This window comes from Melitaea cinxia, chromosome 20, assembly GCF_905220565.1.
Source record: "Melitaea cinxia chromosome 20, ilMelCinx1.1, whole genome shotgun sequence".
NCBI classification, from domain to species: domain Eukaryota; kingdom Metazoa; phylum Arthropoda; class Insecta; order Lepidoptera; family Nymphalidae; genus Melitaea; species Melitaea cinxia.
In genome coordinates this window covers 9,168,701-9,190,272 of record NC_059413.1, presented here as the reverse complement: position 1 = coordinate 9,190,272, position 21,572 = coordinate 9,168,701, and the positions used below count along the sequence as shown (strand labels likewise).

The 21,572-nt window shown below is 32.6% G+C and overlaps 1 protein-coding gene across 1 annotated transcript; it reads left to right on the top strand.

The window, feature by feature from the left end:
- The first annotated feature begins 5,805 nt into the window (after positions 1-5,805).
- On the top strand, positions 5,806-20,600 carry LOC123663716 (calmodulin-like). Its single transcript, XM_045598382.1, has 8 exons — positions 5,806-5,815; positions 5,900-6,024; positions 9,674-9,774; positions 16,260-16,393; positions 17,066-17,209; positions 17,799-18,008; positions 19,171-19,227; positions 19,593-20,600. Exons 1-8 carry the CDS (start codon positions 5,806-5,808, stop codon positions 19,700-19,702), a joined length of 891 nt encoding a protein of 296 aa, XP_045454338.1. The 3' UTR covers positions 19,703-20,600.
- Positions 20,601-21,572: the final 972 nt, after the last annotated feature.

The following is a 21,572-nucleotide window of genomic DNA, read 5'->3' as shown; positions in this document are numbered from 1 at the left end:
AAATATGTTTAGAATATTTTTTCCAATAAGTGTAAGTTTCCTTTTAAAAATACTATTCGGAAACAAAAAATGTAGATACACCGAATATCGCTGTATATACTTATAGTGTAATGCATTTTAATTATATCTATCTTATTGACAATGATCTTAAGAGAGGCAAGAGCTCAAATATCTTATTTAAATTATACCTATAAATGTATAAAATTTCATTATTATCATATTTCTCTTAGTTTCAAACCGTCATGACAATATGAAAATTACTAAAATATATGTATCAATCAGAGAGATATAAACTTCGGTTGGTTGACGAACTAACAACTATCTAACCGCAAACGCTGTGGTATCAGGTAACAAATCAACTAGTTTGTTGATCATAATTTAACTTTGAGATTTAATTCTCGTTAACCATTTCTAATGTTTAAGAAATACTTTAAAACGTGCAGGATTCAGGAGTTTTAATGTTAAAATAAAATAAAAATCGATAATAATAAGGTCATTAATAAGGTTAACGAAAAAAACTACTTATACTTAACTAATATTTTCTGGTATCATTCCTTTAAAATATAAATTACGGTCGATTAGTTCGAGAATTCTTTAAAAGACAATTGATGTTAATAATTATCACGTATCGTGGACCATCATTGTCAAAGCAATGGTGACCCAACGGCCCGTCCGTAGTTTGAGGCTTAAGATAACAAAATCAAAAGATAACATTTTTAAAGAACAAACCTTTATGATTTGTACCTATATATATTATAGATATACATATTAGAGATAAAAGTCTTTTCATTTATTAAAAATATAACAAACAATATATAGATACAAAATTTCTTTTTTAAATTATTGAATTTTTAAATACTATTTATGTCACAAATAAAAGTAGCAACCAACAACTAAAGTAAAGAAGTAATTCTTTATCTAATCAAAAATAATACTTAAGCTGTAAACCGTGTATATTGTCTTTGACGTATTATCAAACAGGTTTTAGAATAATAGATAAATATTCACATTTTAGTTACATATGCTACGAAGCTAAAAAATGTCCATAATCCATATCTATACTAATATATATGGACGCCTACGCTGAGCAGTGGAACATAAACAGTAGGACATAATATGATAATTATATGTTGCCCAAAAAGTTATTTGCAGTCTTAAAGTATACCATAATATACTAATATTATAAAGCTATCTAAATAAATACGTTATTCATCACAAGTATTTAATTTGAAACAAAATAGCCTTTTACATAATTCGATATCAATGAGCATCTCAGGAGATATCGCAGTTTTAAAATAACATCGCAGCAAAATCATGATCAAGTATTGCGCCCGCCTCTGTTTCACGCGGACGAAGTCGCGCGCAGAAGCTAGTCATATACCTATATTAATGCGCTAAGGTTAAGTTGATTGCCTCCATTTTTAGAAAAAACCTCACAATTACTCCACATAAATTATATATCATTTTATAGATGATTGAAAGCAAGCGCTTTACCGGCTTCAACAACTAAAAAATTTATTTTTGCTTTTGATTTTGTAAATTAATTAATTATTAAAATTACATATACGAAGGCTTTAATTTTGAAACAACGTCATCATGATTGACGATCGGTAAATTTTTTGTTTAATTTCAAATCAACTCAAGTATAAATATTTTTTTGTAATTTTGTAAAGTGATGTATTGTATTGTATTGTTGTATTGTTGTGGGCTCGGTTTTCCGCATTTAGACACAGAGGTGGTCCGTTGTGCGTGAAAAGAGGGCTGACTAATTCAGCCAGCCCAGCTCCTTCCAGAAGCTCAGAAGCCTCCTGGGGCGTTCACAGGCTTCTCGGAGCGTCCTTATTTCCAGTGATATATATTATACTTATTTAGTGCGAAATCTTCGCACGGGTATAGCTAATAAATCTCTCTAATTTTTAATGTTCTAAGGTAATTTAATTAAAGTATAATCGTGACCTAGGAGCTCTAGATGGTTTGTTTTAAATTTAGGCTATGTTCGGTGAATTTTGAAGTAGATAACACTTCGCTTAGCAATTATTTTGATTGAGATTGGCGTAGTGGACTTGCATCCAATATATCTCATCAGAAAAACGCCTACGCTGAGCAGTGGAACATAAACAGTAGGACATAATATGATAATTATATGTTGCCCAATAAGCTATTTGAAGTCTTAAAGTATACCGTAATATTCGATTGAGAATATTTTTTGATTTTTTCTCTCACAGTCTTGAACACGAAAAAGCAATAAAATCATACAAATCAAAATAGGAATGCCCTCTTGACTGAGTAACTCTTTCACTCGCTGTACCGAACATTGAATTAAATTTTTGTTAAGGATTGTTCTCGTCGTTGCGACTGACTGTATGTATTAAATAATATTTTATACAAAATTAAATAAAGATATTCTTGTTTATTATGTACATACTTATTTTTCTTTTATTTTTAACATAATAATATTAAAAATTGTTTATAATAATAATAGAGAGAAAAGTGTAATAATTAAAAATATCATTAATGTGATTATATAATGTAAATGTAATTATTATCTCATCATCATCATCATTTCAGCCTATCACAGTCCACTGCTGGACATTAGACACCATAAGTTCCTGCCAAAAATGGCGTTCACTCATGCGTTTTGCCCATAGTCAATGATTAATTATGTATTTAAATGTAATACAGTTATATCATCAAACTAGTGAAAATAAAAGTACCTAAATCTGAATTAAGTAATTTTAGTAAGAGCTTATCAAACTTTTGTGATAAATAACAAGAAGAAAAGTCATTATAATGCACAGCTGAGAAATGAAATAATAAAAAATTAATATCATTTCACAGAAGACGTCGCTATGAAATTCCGTCTTAAGCCACCCATTTCATAACGCATGCGCGAATATTTTCACATCGTGTTCTGGACCCAGCTTCTTTCAGTCCCTTTGTAGCTTTCAATTCATCACCTGTGCGTGCTTTACCACTGAAGTCTGTTAATGAATAAAGTGCTTTAATACAGTAATAATAAGGTAAATATTTGTCGAGCTCAGTTAAATAATTTGATTTACTGTCCCCATTAAGGGAGATTAATTTCCACAATTTAATGAAATATTTGTCAAATAGATCTCGCTGGTTTTTGCCAATTTTCTGCTAATTTTATTAAATAAATTATTGACACATTTAATAGGAGAAATAAATCGTATCCGATTTCTGTTCCTTGTACAAATTATGGTAACATAAAATAAGTTATACAATAAAATAAATTTCATAAAAATAATTAATAAAATAGCGTAGGGATGTGATGGATACGCATGCGATAAATAATAGTTTTGTTTTTATTTACTTTTTAATTTCATGCATTTGTGGCGTGTTATCAATTACGTTTATATTTATATGTACGCAAATAGTTTAAAATAAATATTGTAGTACACAGTTATATTTATCTGTAATTAATTTGTTCCGTTCAATTAAGTTAAATGACTCAATCGCTAACAACCAAATCTCAGTTTATTTCGTTGATGAATATGCCCCTATAACGTCAATTATAATGCTAATGTAACGTTTATTCCATTGTAGCGAGAGTATTGGTAATAGACGTGGGAGAGGCAGACAGTATTAAGTGCAGTAAGCTCGTATCTCAGACCGAGAAATAATAGTCTGCGCTTATGTTATGTAGACATACACCCTTATTTATTCATATAGGTAAACAGCATAACTCGTAGGCGTTTTAAAAATAAAAAACAAATTCCGTTGAGAGTCTGAACAAATTAAAGTTATATTTTAGGAACACTTCAGTCGTCTGACTTAAAAATTAAATAAAAGTTTTCGTTTCCGTGTCAATTTAGTCGGTTATATTTATATTTTCAATTTTGTCTGTCACTGTTAATCGAATTTAATCAATGATTGAAAACATTATATGAGTTTTTTTTTGGTATCGCAGAGGATCTCATTTACGGGTGATATCCAGGACCACCGGGTAGGCAGTCGTAGTCTCCTTAGATTTAAAAAAAAATGTATACCTAAAATCCGCTGACACGTATCCATAGGTTAAGTTAGGCTGTTATGTTGTTTTTAATTAAGCTGCGTAGTATAGCAACCTGCAGGAGCGCAATTCTAAGCAAGCATTGTTTTCTCTATAATGGAATCTTCACAGGGTTCTTAATTAAAAGGATTCACACTGTGACGCAATTTCTATATTAATATCGAAAGGTTTACTCGTATATTGGTAGCAATCTTCTTATGTTGGGAATAATAATGACAAGCATAAGAAGATTACGACCTCCTCCTTTTGCTCGATCCTTTGCGTCATTCTAGATTGGACTACTGGCTCTCATGACATACTTCACGACGTCTTGCTATCGCCTTTGTGAACGTCAGGCACTTTCTTCTGAAGTAGTCCTCAGATCGGCACGTAGTATTTCCATGCCTTTACCAATCCAGACGCTGCTGTGCCGAGACAGCGCTGGCCAGCCCTCGATTCGATTCGATCGATTCACTCAATTCAGCCTCTAACATCCCATTGCTGGACATAAGCCTCTCCATCTAGGAGAAGGATTTGAGCTTAATTTACCACGTTGTTTCATTGCGGGGTGGCAGATATGTTCCACACTATGAGTAACGATGACTATGAGGTATTTATGTTAACAACCAAAACTGACAGCTTAACGTGCTCTTCGAGGCACGGTGGGGAGACCCAGAAGGAAAAACATCCAAATCGGAAAGAAATATTTGTACAAATATAAATATCTATTCAGAGCGGGAATCAAACCCGTAAATCGTCGGTATTTTAGGCGACCGCACGCATCACTACACCAGAGTGGTTTTTGCTAGCCCTCGCTTCAATTAAACGGACCGGTCGGATGATGATGATCTGTTCTTTGAGTTTCAGCGGTGAGTTTTATCTTCCGCCATTTGACCCAAGCAGAGTTTATCCGAGCTTGAAAATCGTGATCGATGCTTCCAGACTTATGCATATGTTCGTCGTATCTCAAATTTACGTGATAGATATTATTATCTGAAATGTAACCGAGAAGTTTACGTACGTTAATGCATTTCATATGTATAAAACTGATATAACATATGATGATACTTGACTAATTTCTTTAATGCCTTTCAAATTATAAAAATTTATATTTTTTTCCCACGAATTATACCTAAAATAAAAATAATTGAAATATATTTGATTCTTAACTTGAGAGTTGTAAATATGTTTTATATATTAAAATTTCGAAATAAAATTGTATTCCGAATTTCGAATACATATTTATCCAGTAGAGTCTGGAACTTTCTTAGATAACTTGGAGTTGGTAAAACCCGAAAAATTAATTATCAACATTTAGATCTTAATTCTTTTATTTATTCTTACGTCATACGTTTGTGTATGTCTATTATAAATTCCATTTATGTGTTCTATTTATGTACGTACATCTACATCTACTTTTTAGTTTTGTAATTTACCATTCCATTCATATTGGTGTACAATAAAATGTTTTCATGATTATTATTACATTTTGAACAAGCCTTATGCAAGCAAATCATAAATAAAAAAAAAATATTTTTTTTATTTTATCAATCCTTACTAATCCTTATTAATATTATAAATGGGAAAGTAACTCTGTCTGTCGTGCTTTCACGCCTAAACTACTAACCAATTTAAATGAAATTTGGTACACAGATATTCTAGAGCCTGAAAAAGGAAATATGCTACTTTTAGATGCGAAAAAAGTGATATGAATGAATGGGGGTTGAAAGGTGGGGATGAAAAGTTGTATTACCCTCTGAGCATAAATCTAACTATTCGAAAACTTCGAAAGTATGGATTTTTGTAAATTGAGATATATCATTTTGACTTTTATTTTTGTGACTTATTACCTAAAATGATTTTAATAATAATATTATGTATTTTAAGGTAAACTGATACGCGGGCGCCGAGACGCCTGCTGTAAAACGTCGAGCGAACACACAAAAATATTCTCCGCGGTGAACAACTTCTTTGCTGATTCACCTTTGGTGAATCAGTTGAAAGGCATTATGGTAAGTACTAAATTTTAGGTCTTAAATGCGCATAATATGGTCAATATGTTCTAAGATTAAGAGAACAACCGCCTTGGTTATTGAATACTCTCGCCACTACTTTGCTTCACAAATACATTTATATGGGTAAAAAATAGTCTTTAAAACATGTCAGATATTTCGGTGATTAAAACTTTATATAAACTTTTATATAAAAATACTAGCTGTGCCCGCGGCTTCGCCCGCGTTGAAATCAGTGTGTCACAAAGTTTACCCGGCAAACTTCCAATGAAACTCATCAAAATTGGCTTAGCCGTTCCGTAAACCTTCCTCTTGAAGCCCTCTCTCCATTGGTGAAACCGCATGAAAATCAGTAGATTTTGAGGGAATCGATCACATACACTTTTGGGGACTTTGTTTTATAATACACTAACTGTTGCCCGCGACTATGTCCACGTGAAGCGCGCGTTGTTGAATTCGTCAGAATTGTGGTATGTAATAATGTAGTAATAATATAGTATTGTAGTGTAAATATGTTTAAAATATAATAATAATAATAATAAACATTTATTCACACTCACACACATACATCGATATACAGACAAGTCACAAAATAAAAATCACAACATAACAATTCTATTAAAATATAACTATATAGATATTATGACAAATAATTAAATTGGAAACAATGAACATAATATACAACCGAAATAAAAGACAGTAAAATTAAAAACAATAATAATAGGAAGTACCCACATAAAATCTACAAATAACAATTAAAAGACAAAAAAAATAAAAATAAGCAAAATGTATGTAAAAAAAGGAAAGCGGCCATCTGCATCAGTATAGTAGCGATGTACTGCATGCAATTTAGTTTTTAATTAACCGACTTCCAAAAAAGGAGGAGGTTCTCAATTCGACTGAATTTTTTTTTTTTTAATGTATGTTACATCAGAACTTTTGACCGGGTGGACCTATTTCGACAAATTTTGTTTTAATCGAAAGGTGGTGTGTGTCAATTGGTCCCATTTAAATTTATTTTTAGTTTTCGAGTTATATCTAATAATGCGTTTTTACTTGACGCTTTTTTCGTCGATCTACGTTGTATTATACCGCATAACTTTCTACTGGATGTACCGATTTTGATATTTCTTTTTTTGTTGGAAAGTAGATATCCCTAGTTTGGTACCATGGTAATGAAACTAGGATCTGATGATAGGATCCCAGAGAAATCGAGGGAAACTCTTGAAAATCCGCAATAACTTTTTACTGGGTGTACCGATTTTGATAATTCTTTTTTTTTGTTGGAAAGAAGATATCCCTAGTTTAGTACCGTGATAAGGAAACCAGGATCTGATGATGGAATCCCAGAGAAATCGAGGGAAACTCTTGAAAATCCGCAATAACTTTTTGCTGGGTGTACCGAATTTGATAATTTTTAATTTAATCGAAAGCTGATGTTTGTCATGTGGTCACCTATAAATTTTATTGAGATTTGATCTCTACTTTTTGAGTAATCTTTGATAACGCGTAGTTACTTGACTATTATTTCGTCGATCTACGTTGTATTACTCGTCGATGTAATTGAAGTCGGTTTTTTTTTTCGTTTGCGAGCAAACACAATTATGTGATTCTACGTACTCGCCACGGAATAACGTAACGCATGCTCCTCCATGACTCCGTGACAACAGGAGACATATTGTAAAAAAATTTTTTTTTTACTACTTAAAAGTGATCAATATAAATGTTTCTTGAACACATAGGGTTGCAATTGCGGATATTTTTACTTTAATCCGATCCTGCTGTATATGTTTCATACAAACTATCAATCCCAATTAAGCCCCCTTAGCGGTGGAATATCGCAAAATCCGTTCTTAGCGGACGTCTACTAACTATAATCTACCTCCTTGCCTTTCATCTTTGTCCATCCTGGATAGATGGACCATCCAGCGGTTTTTGAGTTCTCGTGATGAGTGAGTCAGTGACCTTTCTGTTTTATATATATATATATATATATATTACAATGCATTATTTGGGCACCTCTTCACCATCTATAGAGCATAATATATTTTAAATTTCAAATCTCTTACTTCAAAAACATAGGACTTTCATGTCATACAAACTTCCAACCCCCGTCTTACCCCCTTAGGGGTCTAGTTTCGTAAAATCCGTTCTTAGCCGATATCTACGTCCTATAAGGAGTCTAACTGCCAAATATCAAGTTTGTAAGTGTTATAGTTTCGGAGATTTCGTGATGAGTGAGTGACCTTTCGCTTTTATATTGTATAGATGTTGCAGTCAAAAGCACTATTGACTAGCAAAATCAGTCAGAAGTACTTTTGACCGTTTGCTTTAGTCAATAATACTTTTGACTAAAATAACAGTTAAAAGTACTTTTGCCCAATGGCGCTGGTTAAAAGTACTTTTGACTAAATGATTCCGTCAAAAGTGATTTTGACTGGTTGTATCAGTCAAAACTCTTAAAAAGTTAAGGTGGTCGATAAAAATAACGACAAACGCACATAGAAACTTTTATATTACTCATTATTAGTAGAGAACGTGCTGATATTAGAACAAAAATGAGTGACTACGAAAAGAAAGAAGGCTTTTTGCAAAGAATTTTAGCGATGGAAGATATGAAAGATAGTCATTTCAATGTGATGACAAAAGAAAAATTTGAAAAGTTTGCAATGGATGTGGAAGATGCGAAATTTAATGAAAAGGAAACACCATTACAGTACAGTAGACTGACACATTGAAGTTTGTGGTATAAAAAAATTAGTTACAAACACAGAACCTGTCAAATATTTTTGCCGGCTGAGGAAATCTACGACATTATTGATGCTGCTCATATTTCTACAGGGCATGGTGGTCGCGACAGACTTAAGAATGAAACGGCAAAAAAGTACGCTAATGTTACAAAAGAAATGATTAATATATATTTATCAATGTGCGAAGTATGTCAAAGGAAGAAAAGCAAGAAAAGGATGGGTCAGGTTTAGAAACCGATCCTGCACACTGAAATGAACAGCCGCTGTCAAGTCGGTCTGATTGACATGCAGTCGCAAGAAGATCGCGGGCATAAATTTATTATGGTTCATCAGGATCATTCGACTAAATTTATTCACATCTAACGAGTTAATAGTGCTTTTGACTGACGCTTTTTTGCAGTTAAAACTACTTTTGACGGAGAGCGTCAGTCAAAAGTATTTTTAACCGCGAATTTGCAGTCAAAAGTACTAATAACCAATAATTTTCAGTCAAAACCACTTTTGACCAACTTGTCCAGTCAAAAGTACTTTTGACTGATTTCGCTAGTCAATAGTACTTTTGACTGGTTAAGAGTTCTGACTGCAACATAGATATACATAGAGGTTTAAGAGTAAGCGCGGCCTGTACTTTTCATTTTGTGAGAGTAAAACACAGATTCTTTGGAGACAAAGCTGCAAAATGTTTTCAAGGCATAACTTTATAAATAACGAAGTAAAAATATTTTAACTTCGTCTAAATACTCCATAGACATGATCCTGGTGGTACCAGCGTAAAAAAAGTTTATTAAATGTTTGAAAAATAATCTTTATTTTTAATATAATATTTACCATACCTATATTATAATTATATTAAAAGTTATTAAAAGAAAGAGAAATCAATTTAAATATTTTGTGTCTAGACTCGACAAACAAGTAACACGGAGCCGGGCCCGCCGGATGAAACACGCGCTGACAGCAGAGGGACTCCTACTGTCAATTTTGCCTTGAGCCCTTCTGAGAGGTAAGTGCTATAGCAAAATTACTTTTTAAACTTTTTATACTCCGTGGCCTAGGCTGATTTAGTCTCGATCTTAAGGGAATTTCGGGAAAAAAAAGTTTACTACCTACTTTTATAATATATTATTACTTAACTTTACGAAATAGTTTATTGTTATCTATATTTTTTCACTTTGTATTACTTAGTAAGGAGGTATTATTTTACGTAACCGCAATTAATCGGTTTTCGTAAATTGAAGCTTAACACTAATTCATAAATCCAGGGCTACCTAATATTTACAGTACCTTTGAACTTTAACCGTCTGTGGGCTAAGGTTCGCCTTGCCCACCCACACGTAGCAAACAATTAATGTTTTAACGCAATTGGATATAATATTTCATACGCGTTTCTACGATTTTTTAATTTTTTTTTGTCATACGAACTCAGAAACATTTGTGGGCGCATATACAACACTTTGCAGAAGATCATGACACATGATCAAACGCATAGTTTAAGATTATATAAAGGATACAAGACAAATTCATTTATATATGCATATAAAGCTTAGATTCGTGACTTATTATTCGTTATCGTAACGGTGCCTGCTGTTACTACTTTTAACAGGAGACTTAATTTGGATGTCTAAGGCGCCTCAAGACTATAACTCCCACCGGAACAAATGCTTGCTACGCAATGGCGCATACTAATATCCTCTAGGGAGAATTGTATGATGTAGCCCTAAGCTAGTAGTAAGGGAGCCCGAGCAGGGATTTTGGGATTAACTCAAGCGCGGCAACTTAATATAACGCGGAAAAACTCACACCTTGATAAAGTACTCCTACCATACGACATAAGTCGCGCGTCTAGCATAACCAATCAGATTAGTTAAAAGATAATAAATCATTAAGGAAATTCGAGCGTGTCAGGTTAAGGCAAGGTCAAATTAAATACTCGTAAATGCAGAAAAGTGTATAATAATTTAATAATTAGTCAAATTTAAGCGTGATATTAGAAAGTGAAAAAAGTCCAAAGTAAAAAGATCACCTAGAAATTCTCGAGCGAGGTTATTTTTATTTGTATTGTGAAAGTAATCATTTATCATTAGAATAATTTATTTTTGTTTTGCAAATCGGCATTTGCAATCTGACCATAAATAAAATGTTTTCCTTACGACTAAGTATGTATTTCCTTCTTCGCGCTACTTAACGTCCAATAGTATCTACGTTGCTCAAGTAATTCCCTATTTGGCCTCTAAAGCTCCCCTACTATAGTCGACATATTTTATCAAAACCTATAATGAATAGCGAGTATAGGTTTTATGCAACACGTTGCGTGCAATCCTATCGAGACTTTTCGTAACAATAAGAATCTTAATTTTACTTTACTTTTTAAATCTTATTTACTTATCTTTAACAGTGTGTCGCGAGGCTTAATTTTTCTTCATTTTAAATGTGTCACTAAAAATAAAAGAAACTGACGACGACATTAAACGTATTATTAATTATTTTTTTTATCTACTTTAATAACATGGTCCTCCCGTGACCATGGTTGCTGTAAAGTATCCCAAACGTCGGGTGTCTAAAAAACTTAATAAACCGCGATAAAATCCGAAAAAAACGTAGTTTAATAATCTTTAAGTTATTTTTAGTTATGAGAATTTTCATTGTTAATTTTGCTGGTTTTCATTTTCAAGTTTTTGTTAGTCGTTGTATTTATGAATGCAGTGTTCTTTATAATTAAAGCATCAATTACTCATAAAACAAATGTATATTATTGGATAATAATTGTTATTGTATGCACTGTTCAAACATTACTTATTTCGACAAATAAAATCCGATTTAGGTACGATTATTGTTTAGTTGGCATGTAGGTATATTGTACACATTCTAACTAAATAATATAATTAAATCCCATAACAATTAATAAATCAAATACGTTTTGTAAGCGGTCTCTATGTTTGAGACAGAATAATGTAGGACGAATAATTTAGTAATTAAGGACGTTCTTAAAATATAAGACGCCGTAATTCAGCACTATATTTTAATTACTTTGTTTTGCTAATCGTTTCATAATGTGACAAGCTAAGTCATCGTTTTAGCCAGTATAATTATGGTATACTTACAACCGTTTAAATAATTTAATATGAGTTTTGGTTGAATTTAAATATTCGTACGTACTAGCATTTGACAGAAGATGTTTGAATTCTAATTTACTTTTAGTAATTCTTGTAGGGCACAAGATATAGAATTATACATAGAGGAAGGTGCAGGGCCGGATCGTGAATTTGTGGTGCCCTGGGCTAATAGTATTTAGAGACCTGTTAATTATAGTGATGTAGGTTAAGGTAAAGAAAAATAATTTAAAAAATATTGTTCACCGATGTATTATATCGTTACCCTCAATTCTCGTCACTTTTGAATACTAATACTTTGTAATGAATGTAGCAATTCACAAATTACACACATTTACAAAATCAAACAACTTTTATAAGTAATAATGTACAAACTCAACTCTAATTAATACATTTTTATTGATGAACTCTCTCTGATTTTAACATTGAATGAGACCTCTTTCAAATTTAAAGTTTTTGGAGTTCACTCCTTAAGAATGGATATATGGCTCGTGATATAAAAAAAATATGAGAAGTAAATTGAGAGACCTAATTTTTGAGACCGCGCAATCGGTGCAATATCTCTCGAAGAAAGATATGGATACCGTTTTTAAAGACTAAATTCCAGTCGTGTGTCTGAGCTGGCAAACCCGCTTTTTTAATAAAATAGAAATTTAGAAATGTTAATGGAAAGAATTGATAATTTTTTCCTTATGAACCAGCCGATATGACTTTTTACCTGCACCTATCATATGTTAGTTTTATATCTTGTTCATTGGTTAAAAAGTATTGTTTTTTTTTGTAATGGGTGTTTGTATCCGCGGGGCCCTGGGCTTAAACCTATTAAACCTTTAGACAGATCCGGCCCTGGGAAGGTACCTCTGAAATAGACTACCTCAACACTTGTAATTTTTTATGTAGTATTTTAATTGAAATGTTGCTTGTGTGTGTTCCCTAAGAAAAAATAAATGTATGTTGTATAATTTAATCATTGTTCTTTTAACAATAACTTATTAATAATAACTATTCTGTTGTTTTTAATTGTTTCTTTTGCTTGCCTCAATTTTCGTCTTAAATCCGCTAGGTTGCTAATGTTTTTAGCGTAAACTATTTCTTTATAATATCCCCAGACAAAGAAATCGATTGGATTCAAGTCTGGGGACCGCGGCGGCCATGCAATGGGCCCTCCACGGCCGATCCATCTGTCTCTAAATCTTTCTGTTAAATGTTGTCTGACTATTCTTGCAAAGTGGCATGGAGCACCATCGTTTTGGAACCATATCACTCAGTCTACGGATTTATCATTTTCCTCCGCACGAATCCTATACGTATGACCCAGCTAGAGCGCCGACAAAACTATTTAACCTTAAAGGAATAATAAATTGAGCAAAAAAATTTTTTTTATTCAAATTGGTAATTTTAAGAATTTTCCACCTTGATGTCTTTGAAGGCAAATTTTAGCAAAAGTAGCCCCATTAAGTACAACTTTTTATTTATGATTATGAAAGCTGAGACTCTGAAAAAGTTTTTAAGCCTAATTAGAAACCATAAAATCGCCTGTTTAGATTTTAAATTCTAAGTTGAAAATTGAAGTCATAGTTCTCAAAACGTAAAATTTTCACTTTACACTTAGATTTTCACAATTTTCATCAAATTTAAGAAGCTGAATCTTTTAAGCAGGAAGCTACAGCTCATGACTATTTAGATACAAAAACAAAAATTCTAAAAAGTCTTCAATTTTTTTTTTAGAAATTTTTAAAGTTGTTCAGGTGGAAAATATATAAAAAAATTCATAACTCGAAAACTATTCAAAATCGCTGAACATACATAGGGGTGATTCGGATACCCCAAGGGGTGCCCTATCTCTGGAATTCCGCTTATCACTACTTTTTGGGATAAATAAAACCAGTCGCTTATATGTATATTGTAAGCATAGACGTTCCGAACGCCTGCCACAAATTGGATATTTATTCTTTTTTCTTGTGTGCGTTATTATCAATACAATGTTTGTATAAAAAAAAATTAAAAAAAAAAACCGATATATATACTCCACGGAAAACAATATGGCGACACGAAGTTCGGATCAGCTAGTACAATATACAAATATTAACATAGAATGCATAATGTAATTTGCCTTGCGCTGTAGTAAACATGAAGAAAACAGAACAAAAGAAACACGAAAATATTTTTATGTAAAGATCCACCATTTTATTTATGCTAAGTTTATGCCATAAAGGAGATTGGGTCAGGGAATTGGTTGACCGTGCTCTGGCGGTAGAATATTAATATGTTCTTAGCCTTTAGTTTAGTGTTTAGTCAATAAATAGCACAGATAACTTGCGATACGAAAATATTTTTGGACTAAAACTCTAAAACTTTTATCTCGACAGCCAACACCCAATTTTATTGCTGTTCCCGACGGAATGAAATATTTCTCACATATACATCTAAGTACATATGGATATTTCTTTTGCTCTTACATAGTCTAAAAGGCTTAATCGAGTAAAGCATATTGATATAGCACACATATTGTCATAAGTCATAATGAGTAAGAAAGGGACTTAAGATTACAAGCCTTTAGTTACCCTTAACAATAATCCACTAGCTGTACCCTGCGCGCGTTGCTACGCTTTTTTTTGGTCGTACCAACTCAGAAATCTTTGTGGGCTCATGCACAACACTTTGCTGAAGATCATGACATGATCAAATGTATAGTTTACGATTCTATAAAGGACATACAGACAGACATTAATTTATATATATAGATGATAGATAGAAGAAGATAAATGATTATTACTTTTATAATAAATGGTGATTTGACTAGCCCGTTCGCGCAATTTGTAATGACTCGGCTTTCTGCTCCGCGGGTTGTGGGTTCGATTCTGTATTTATCTTCTCTTCTCACGGTGCCTCTTTTCTACGAAGGTTGGCGACCATCATGGCCATAAGATCTTCGAAGCTGCAGCACGGAAGAGAGAACGAGTACTTAGATTAAACCATTCACGGAGGTTCTTCAGCCAGGATATTTTTCTTCTGCCAGGTCGGCGTTTCCCCTCGACTTTTCCTTGAATCACAAGCTAAAGAATCCGATATCTGTGTCCTCTCATTATGTGACTAAAATACTGCAGTTTCCTCTCCTTCACAATCCTCATTATTTCCAACCTTTTATTCATTCGACGCAGAACCTCAACATTTGCCATTTTCATAGTCCAGGATATTCGGAGCATACGTCTGTATATCCACATTTCAAAAGCTTCCAGTTTTGAACATAATGTCGAGGTTAAAGTCCAACTTTCGACCCCATAAATCTATATTTATAAAAAAAAATATTTTGCCATATCAGCCGGCTGTTGTTATATAACACAAGTATTAAGTTGCTTATCTTAGGAACAGACGACTATGTGTGAATGTTATAAGACCAAAAAAAGAAAATCATTAATATTTATTGTACAAATAAAATATGGGAAATTGATGTCAAAAATGTCTTACCCGTTTCTTTTAATTTCATCGAAAAATAATTTGTAATAGCTTAATACAAGCGAGGCTTCAAGTTCAGAACACCATAGCTATCGTTAAATTACGGATTCCTTGATGGATTTTAATTTCCGCATTAAAGCGTAGCAGACGCGGAAATAGGTTTCAGTTTAAGTTTTTATTTTTGCTTTTAATATTACCATGCATTCAGGTATTTACCAATTGTGCTCTGAGTTGAGTCAAAGTGGAAAAACCCAACGTAAAAACAGTTGTACTCTCCCGATTCGCAGTACTTAACAGAGCCTAATTGAAAAAAAAAGCTAAGCTATAATCAGACATGATCTATAGGCAGTAGTGTTTGATTTAAATTATGATACAATATAATCGAACGGCGAGATATGCGATGGCGGAATAACCATCCAACTGCTGGCTTTGAAATGCACAGTCCGAAGACAGGCAGCAGCGTCTTCGGTGCGACAAAGCCAGCCCTGCAGTCACCAACCCGCCTGCCCAGCGTGGTGACTATGGGCAACACACATGAGTTTACGCCAGTTTTAGCGCGAACTTGTACATGGAGACATTCCTATATGTAGTCATACAGGGCTTTGCTTGACTTTTTCACGCAGAGTCCAAAAGGCCAGCCGAAAAAGAACCCAAAACGTCTTACACTAATTTTCCGAACCCGAACCAGAGCCTTTGCGTATATCCAGTCCAACCCAGTTGTCTAAGGAGAACCCTATTGGTCGAACATTTAAATTTCATTTTCCGACCCCCGAAACATGAGAAAATCCTGGAGTGTGAAACGTTTGTTTATTGTTTTACTTAGGAACAGGCGACAAAGTGTAACAAAAAAAAAGTTCCCGCTGTTTCATACATTATTTAGTTTCATGCTTTATGTAAACCCAAAATTTTCCTAAAACTTCAGTCAGATATCTGAGCGGTCCATCACACCAACGCAGCGGCAGGTCACTTTCCTGAAGCCAGCTGTAAACAGCTCGCTTGATAGAAAAGCATCCATAATAGACGAGACAACTGGAATAACTCGCACGCAAATGAAAGGTAATACTTTAAATAGGCAAAAAATACAACAATGTATGTATATTCTCAAACATTATATTAGTATCATAGTTACCTATTGTTTCAATATTTATTAATCAATATGTAATTATAAGAATAAAATTAATAATTAGAGGTAGGTAGAGCCATAAAATAGTTTATTAGGTTATTCTCTTGTTGCCATTTTCCGAGTTACGTAAGTTTAAATACAAAGTAGGTCATGGTTTAATAGTTCTTTAGACGTACACCGTTTTATGTACCGCAAGTGTAATCATTATAAATGCACAACGTAAATCCTATATCAAGTCTAGCGTGACGTACATTATATTGCGTGTTCGTAGAGATTAAACATAATATACTATTTATTATTAATAATATATTTACATATTCTTACGAGAGAAAATATTTAAAAAAAGTAAATAAATTTTATGTATAGCTAAAAAAATATACCAAATTCTTGAAAATCATTGACTTGCTTTCATTTAGGTGTAACCTCAATATTACACTATACGAACAATTTTAGATTATCCAATTGTTAAATTTTATTTTGTTGAGACGAATATTTATCATTAAAATTTTGTCCAAAACGATATATATATGGATCCCAGAAATAATGTTCTAACACATAAATTTAATAAGTATTACTTTTTTAAATGAATTGTGACAAACCGGCAGAATTTCGTGAAGCGTTCCGCCTCTTCGATAAAGACGGAGATGGGACCATAACGAAGGAGGAACTGGGCCGCGTGATGCGCAGTCTGGGTCAGTTCGCAAGAGTAGAAGAATTGCATGACATGTTGCAAGAAGTTGATAGCGATGGTGAGAAATTTATAGAGTACCAAACGAATAATGTAACAATTACTCAATCCTTTTCGCCGTCCATTCACCTACCTGTATGTTACGGTCTTACTCACATTTGGCGGGTTTTTAAAATCGACGAACATTATAGTGTTCTGTTTCTGTTGTAAGTAGTTATAAAAAAAGCATTATACATGTAAATCAATAACAACAACAACAGTAGGTACTATTTTATGGGTTGGGTGTGATTGATATTTTATTGTTATTGAACAAAAAAATCAGTGAAAAATAATAGTATATCAAGTCGGAGAAATGCGAGCGAGATGAAAACTTTACTATATATTTGCATCACAAAAATAATTATTAACGCCCAACGAAGTGGGCACGGGTCTGCTAGTTGAAAATAAATATGAATTACGGTTTTTTGAATTTATGGTTATAGAACTCTAACGATATAAATTTTATTTATTATTACCAAAGTTATAATAAGACTATTTATAAATATGGGCTTAATTCTTAAGTAATTGACTATACTTGTTTGGTATACTAAATACTCGTTTACTATAAGTACAATGAATCGGTTATTATTTGTGCGTCGTTATATTTTCAGGTGACGGAAACGTCAGTTTTGAGGAATTCGTCAATATCCTCTCCAAGTCCATGTCAGGGGCGGGCGGAGGAACAAGTTCCGCTGAGCAGGAGGAGAGAGAACTGCGGGATGCATTCAGGGTGTTTGACAAACATAACCGAGGGTATATTTGTGCATCAGACCTTCGGGCTGTACTGCAGTGTCTTGGAGAAGATCTCTCAGAAGAAGAGAGTAAGTTTTATGGTCTAAGATATAATATATAAATAAATGCCTCACACTTAACGACAGCTACTAGGATTTAATCCTGTGTCAGAGATCCAGAAAAACACATAATACAAAAGCACAAACGCCTAGACCACTGCAAACACCTACATGACCAATACAAATGCATGCGATGTGTGGGGATCGAACCCGCAACCGCCAGCGCACCAGCCGCGATCCAGCGCTGCGCGTTGTGCTAAAGGGTCGTCAAATTCATTCGTTATCCATTTATTGTAAATTATATCCGTGCTTAGGCTCTCATTGGACTGTTTATACAGAACTAACTTAACTTCTCAATTTATTGACTTTATTAACATTTTCAAAAAAAGGGGGAGGTTTTCAATTCGATTGTATTTTATTATGTTTGTTATCTCAGACCTTTTGACTGGGTGGACCGATTTTGATGATTTTTATTTTAATCAGAAGTTGATGCTTGTTTTGTAGTTCCATTTAAATTTAATCGAGATCTGATAACTGCTTTTTGAGTAATCTTTAATTACGCGTGTTTACTTGACTATTCTTTCGTCTATCTACGTTTTTTTACTTGTCGATGTAATTGAAGTACATTTCTTTCATTTCGGCATGATTTCATTAGGCAACCTATCAGATATATAAGTATGTACTGCATCATTTTCATTAAGCATATATACCCTATATATTCGTTATGCTGGATCTCTTACTATTTATTAGATATGATACATTTTAGATCACATTCATCCTTATAGCCTGGCACTTAATAAAATTAATATTATCTATCTTTAACAAGATACACAATAGACATAGTTATGATAGGGTAACCTTACACCTCATTATTTAAACAAATAACATGATGGCGACGAGGAAACCGATTTTGCATAAAATAATTACAAGTGTTATTTACAAAGTTACTACGTTTATATACTAAGATAGCATAGATAGATAAGCACATGACACAAAGCGATGAATCTATTCAGTCGCAAGAACAACACAATATAGGCCTGAACTTATCGATAGTAATCTACCTATTTTTGCCCACATTTTGCATCTCATCTTTTGTACTGAGTCTGTGGTACACGCTGTTTTATCAAAGATATAGATTTAAAATAATAAACTAAGTGTCGTAACTTACTTTACAATTGCTTTTACATTTCAGTTGAAGACATGATAAAGGAGGTCGACTCTGATGGTGACGGGCGTATTGATTTCTTGGGTGTGTAATAGAATAAGATTGTTAATTTTATACACAATACCTGATTGAGGGATCATTTTAAATTTCCTGTACTTCCTGTAAAGTAATAATTAAGCTTCGATAAAATGTATAAAGTAAAATTTCTTACGATAATATGTACAAAACAAGAGCCTAGGGCATCAGAAGCCTTTTAATAATGTGAGAGCCGATGTGGCCCGGAAGTTATAGTTAACAAATAAAATATAGACTCTCAATTTTTCAATTTTTTTTTTTTTTTTAATATTACATCGTGATCGATAGTGTAAAAATTTGGGACATTTTAATAATCGAAACTGTTCCCATAATCGCGTGCAAAATCTATGATACTGTTAATATATTAATTACAGAATTTGTAAGAGCGCTGGGCGAACCTGAAGACGCTTGTGATGATGAAGATGACGAGGATCCTAATGAAGGAGCGGATTTACCTTTACCAAGACCAGTTGCTGCTAATTAATAATATTTTCATATTATATTTCGATCTTAAGCTTGTGATTAGATGAAGTGAAAATATCTAAACACAACACCCTATGCCAACGCTAGTTCTGACATGGTGATAGCAACAATGCAGTTAATGTTATAACATGTCATTAAGATAGCTTTCGTGAATTTTTCCATTTAAAATTATTAATATTCTAATTAAATATCGATAAATTATTCTTAATATTAACTTGTGAAATTATAGATATAAAATACTTCATTCAACTATTTCATTTTTCTTATTGGGGTTGGGTGTCCAATGCAGTAATCATCGAAGACCAGTTGTTTGAAAAGGTCATTAGTAGGTATTTGTAATATAGCTAAGGTGGTCAATTTAGTATAATTAACCTTTTATCGGTTATTAGGCATTTCAACTATGTTTCCAACATTGAAATTTTTTTTAAACACTTTCGAAACCCGGTCACAGTTTCGAAAGAATTCCTTCGTATTCGTGGAAAACATAATATTATATTTTTTGCTAACCGAATAATTCAATTTTAAACAGATTAAAAAAATAATTGAAATTCAATTTTCTCAAGAGTAAGCCTTAAAAGTTTTCGATTTAATAATAGAATAACGATCCAGTCTTTATGGAAATTCTCTACCTAGGGAAAAAGATGTTTTACAAAAAAAAAAAAAAATCAACTGGATAATAGCGTTTATGTTATTACCCATTTAAAAAAATTACATATCACAGTCATAATTTTTTTAAATAGTTGGTCAAAGAAATTATTTTTCCAAGTAAATGAATCGTAGCTGATATTGGATTACAGTCATTTTTATTTCTTGTAAATTAAAAATTATGATATCTATCTACTTTGACATGTCATATCATAGGTTGGTGTGATTTATTTCGTTCGAATTGATTTGATTTTGATTCATTCGAATTGATATGCTTTTAAAAAATTTCATGTACTTTATTAATATTCATTGACTTGAAAACTGTATTATAGTTATTATTAAAAGTTAAAACTTAATTTAATATTTCTCAAAGCTTTTAATATACAAATTTTAAATTTTATATTTTAATAAGACTATAAAATAAAGTAACGTAGATACTTCTTACCTACGTAGGTACTATTTACCGCTTAAGGAATTTAAATTAGTAATACATAAAAAAACTCCTTTACTTACATATTACACCACAAGTAATCACAAGTAAATTTATTAGCAAAAAGACCAATAAATCAAGCTTTATAAATGACAAAATAAGTGTTTTATTTACTGTTATTTTTAACCGACTTCCAAAAAAGTAGGAGGTTCTCAATTCGACTGTATTTTTTTTAATGTATGTTACAACAGAACTTGTGACTGTGTGGACCGATTTCGACAATTTTTTTTAATCGAAAGGTGGTGTGTGTCAATTGGTCCCATTTAAATTTGTCACCTAACAACTACTTTTCGAGTTATATCTAATAATGCGTTTTTACTTGACGCTTTTTTCGTCGACCTACGTTGTATTATACCGCATAACTTTCTACTGGATGTACCGATTTTGATAATTCTTTTTTTGTTGGAAAGGAGATATCCCTAGCTTGCTACTATGATAAAGAAACCGGGATCTGATGATGGGATCCCAGAGAAATCGAGGGAACTTCTTGAAAATCTGCAATAACTTTTTACTGGGTTTACCGATTTTGATAATTCTTTTTTTTTTTGTTGGAAAGAAGATATCCCTAGTTTAGTACCATGATAAGGAAACCAGGATCTGATGATGGGATCCCAGAGAAATCGAGGGAAACTCTTGAAAATCCGCAATAACTTTTTACTGGGTGTACCGATTTTAATAATTTTTAATTTAATCAAAAGCTGATGTTTGTCATGTGGTCACATATAAATTTTATTGA

Bases quoted from the DNA above. Each gene is read 5' to 3' on its own strand.
- LOC123663716 (XM_045598382.1), top strand. The intron at 6,025-9,673 runs GTAAGTACTAAA...TTTTGTGTCTAG, and splicing joins ATCAGTTGAAAGGCATTATG to ACTCGACAAACAAGTAACAC. The intron at 16,394-17,065 runs GTAATACTTTAA...ACAAACCGGCAG, and splicing joins AACTCGCACGCAAATGAAAG to AATTTCGTGAAGCGTTCCGC.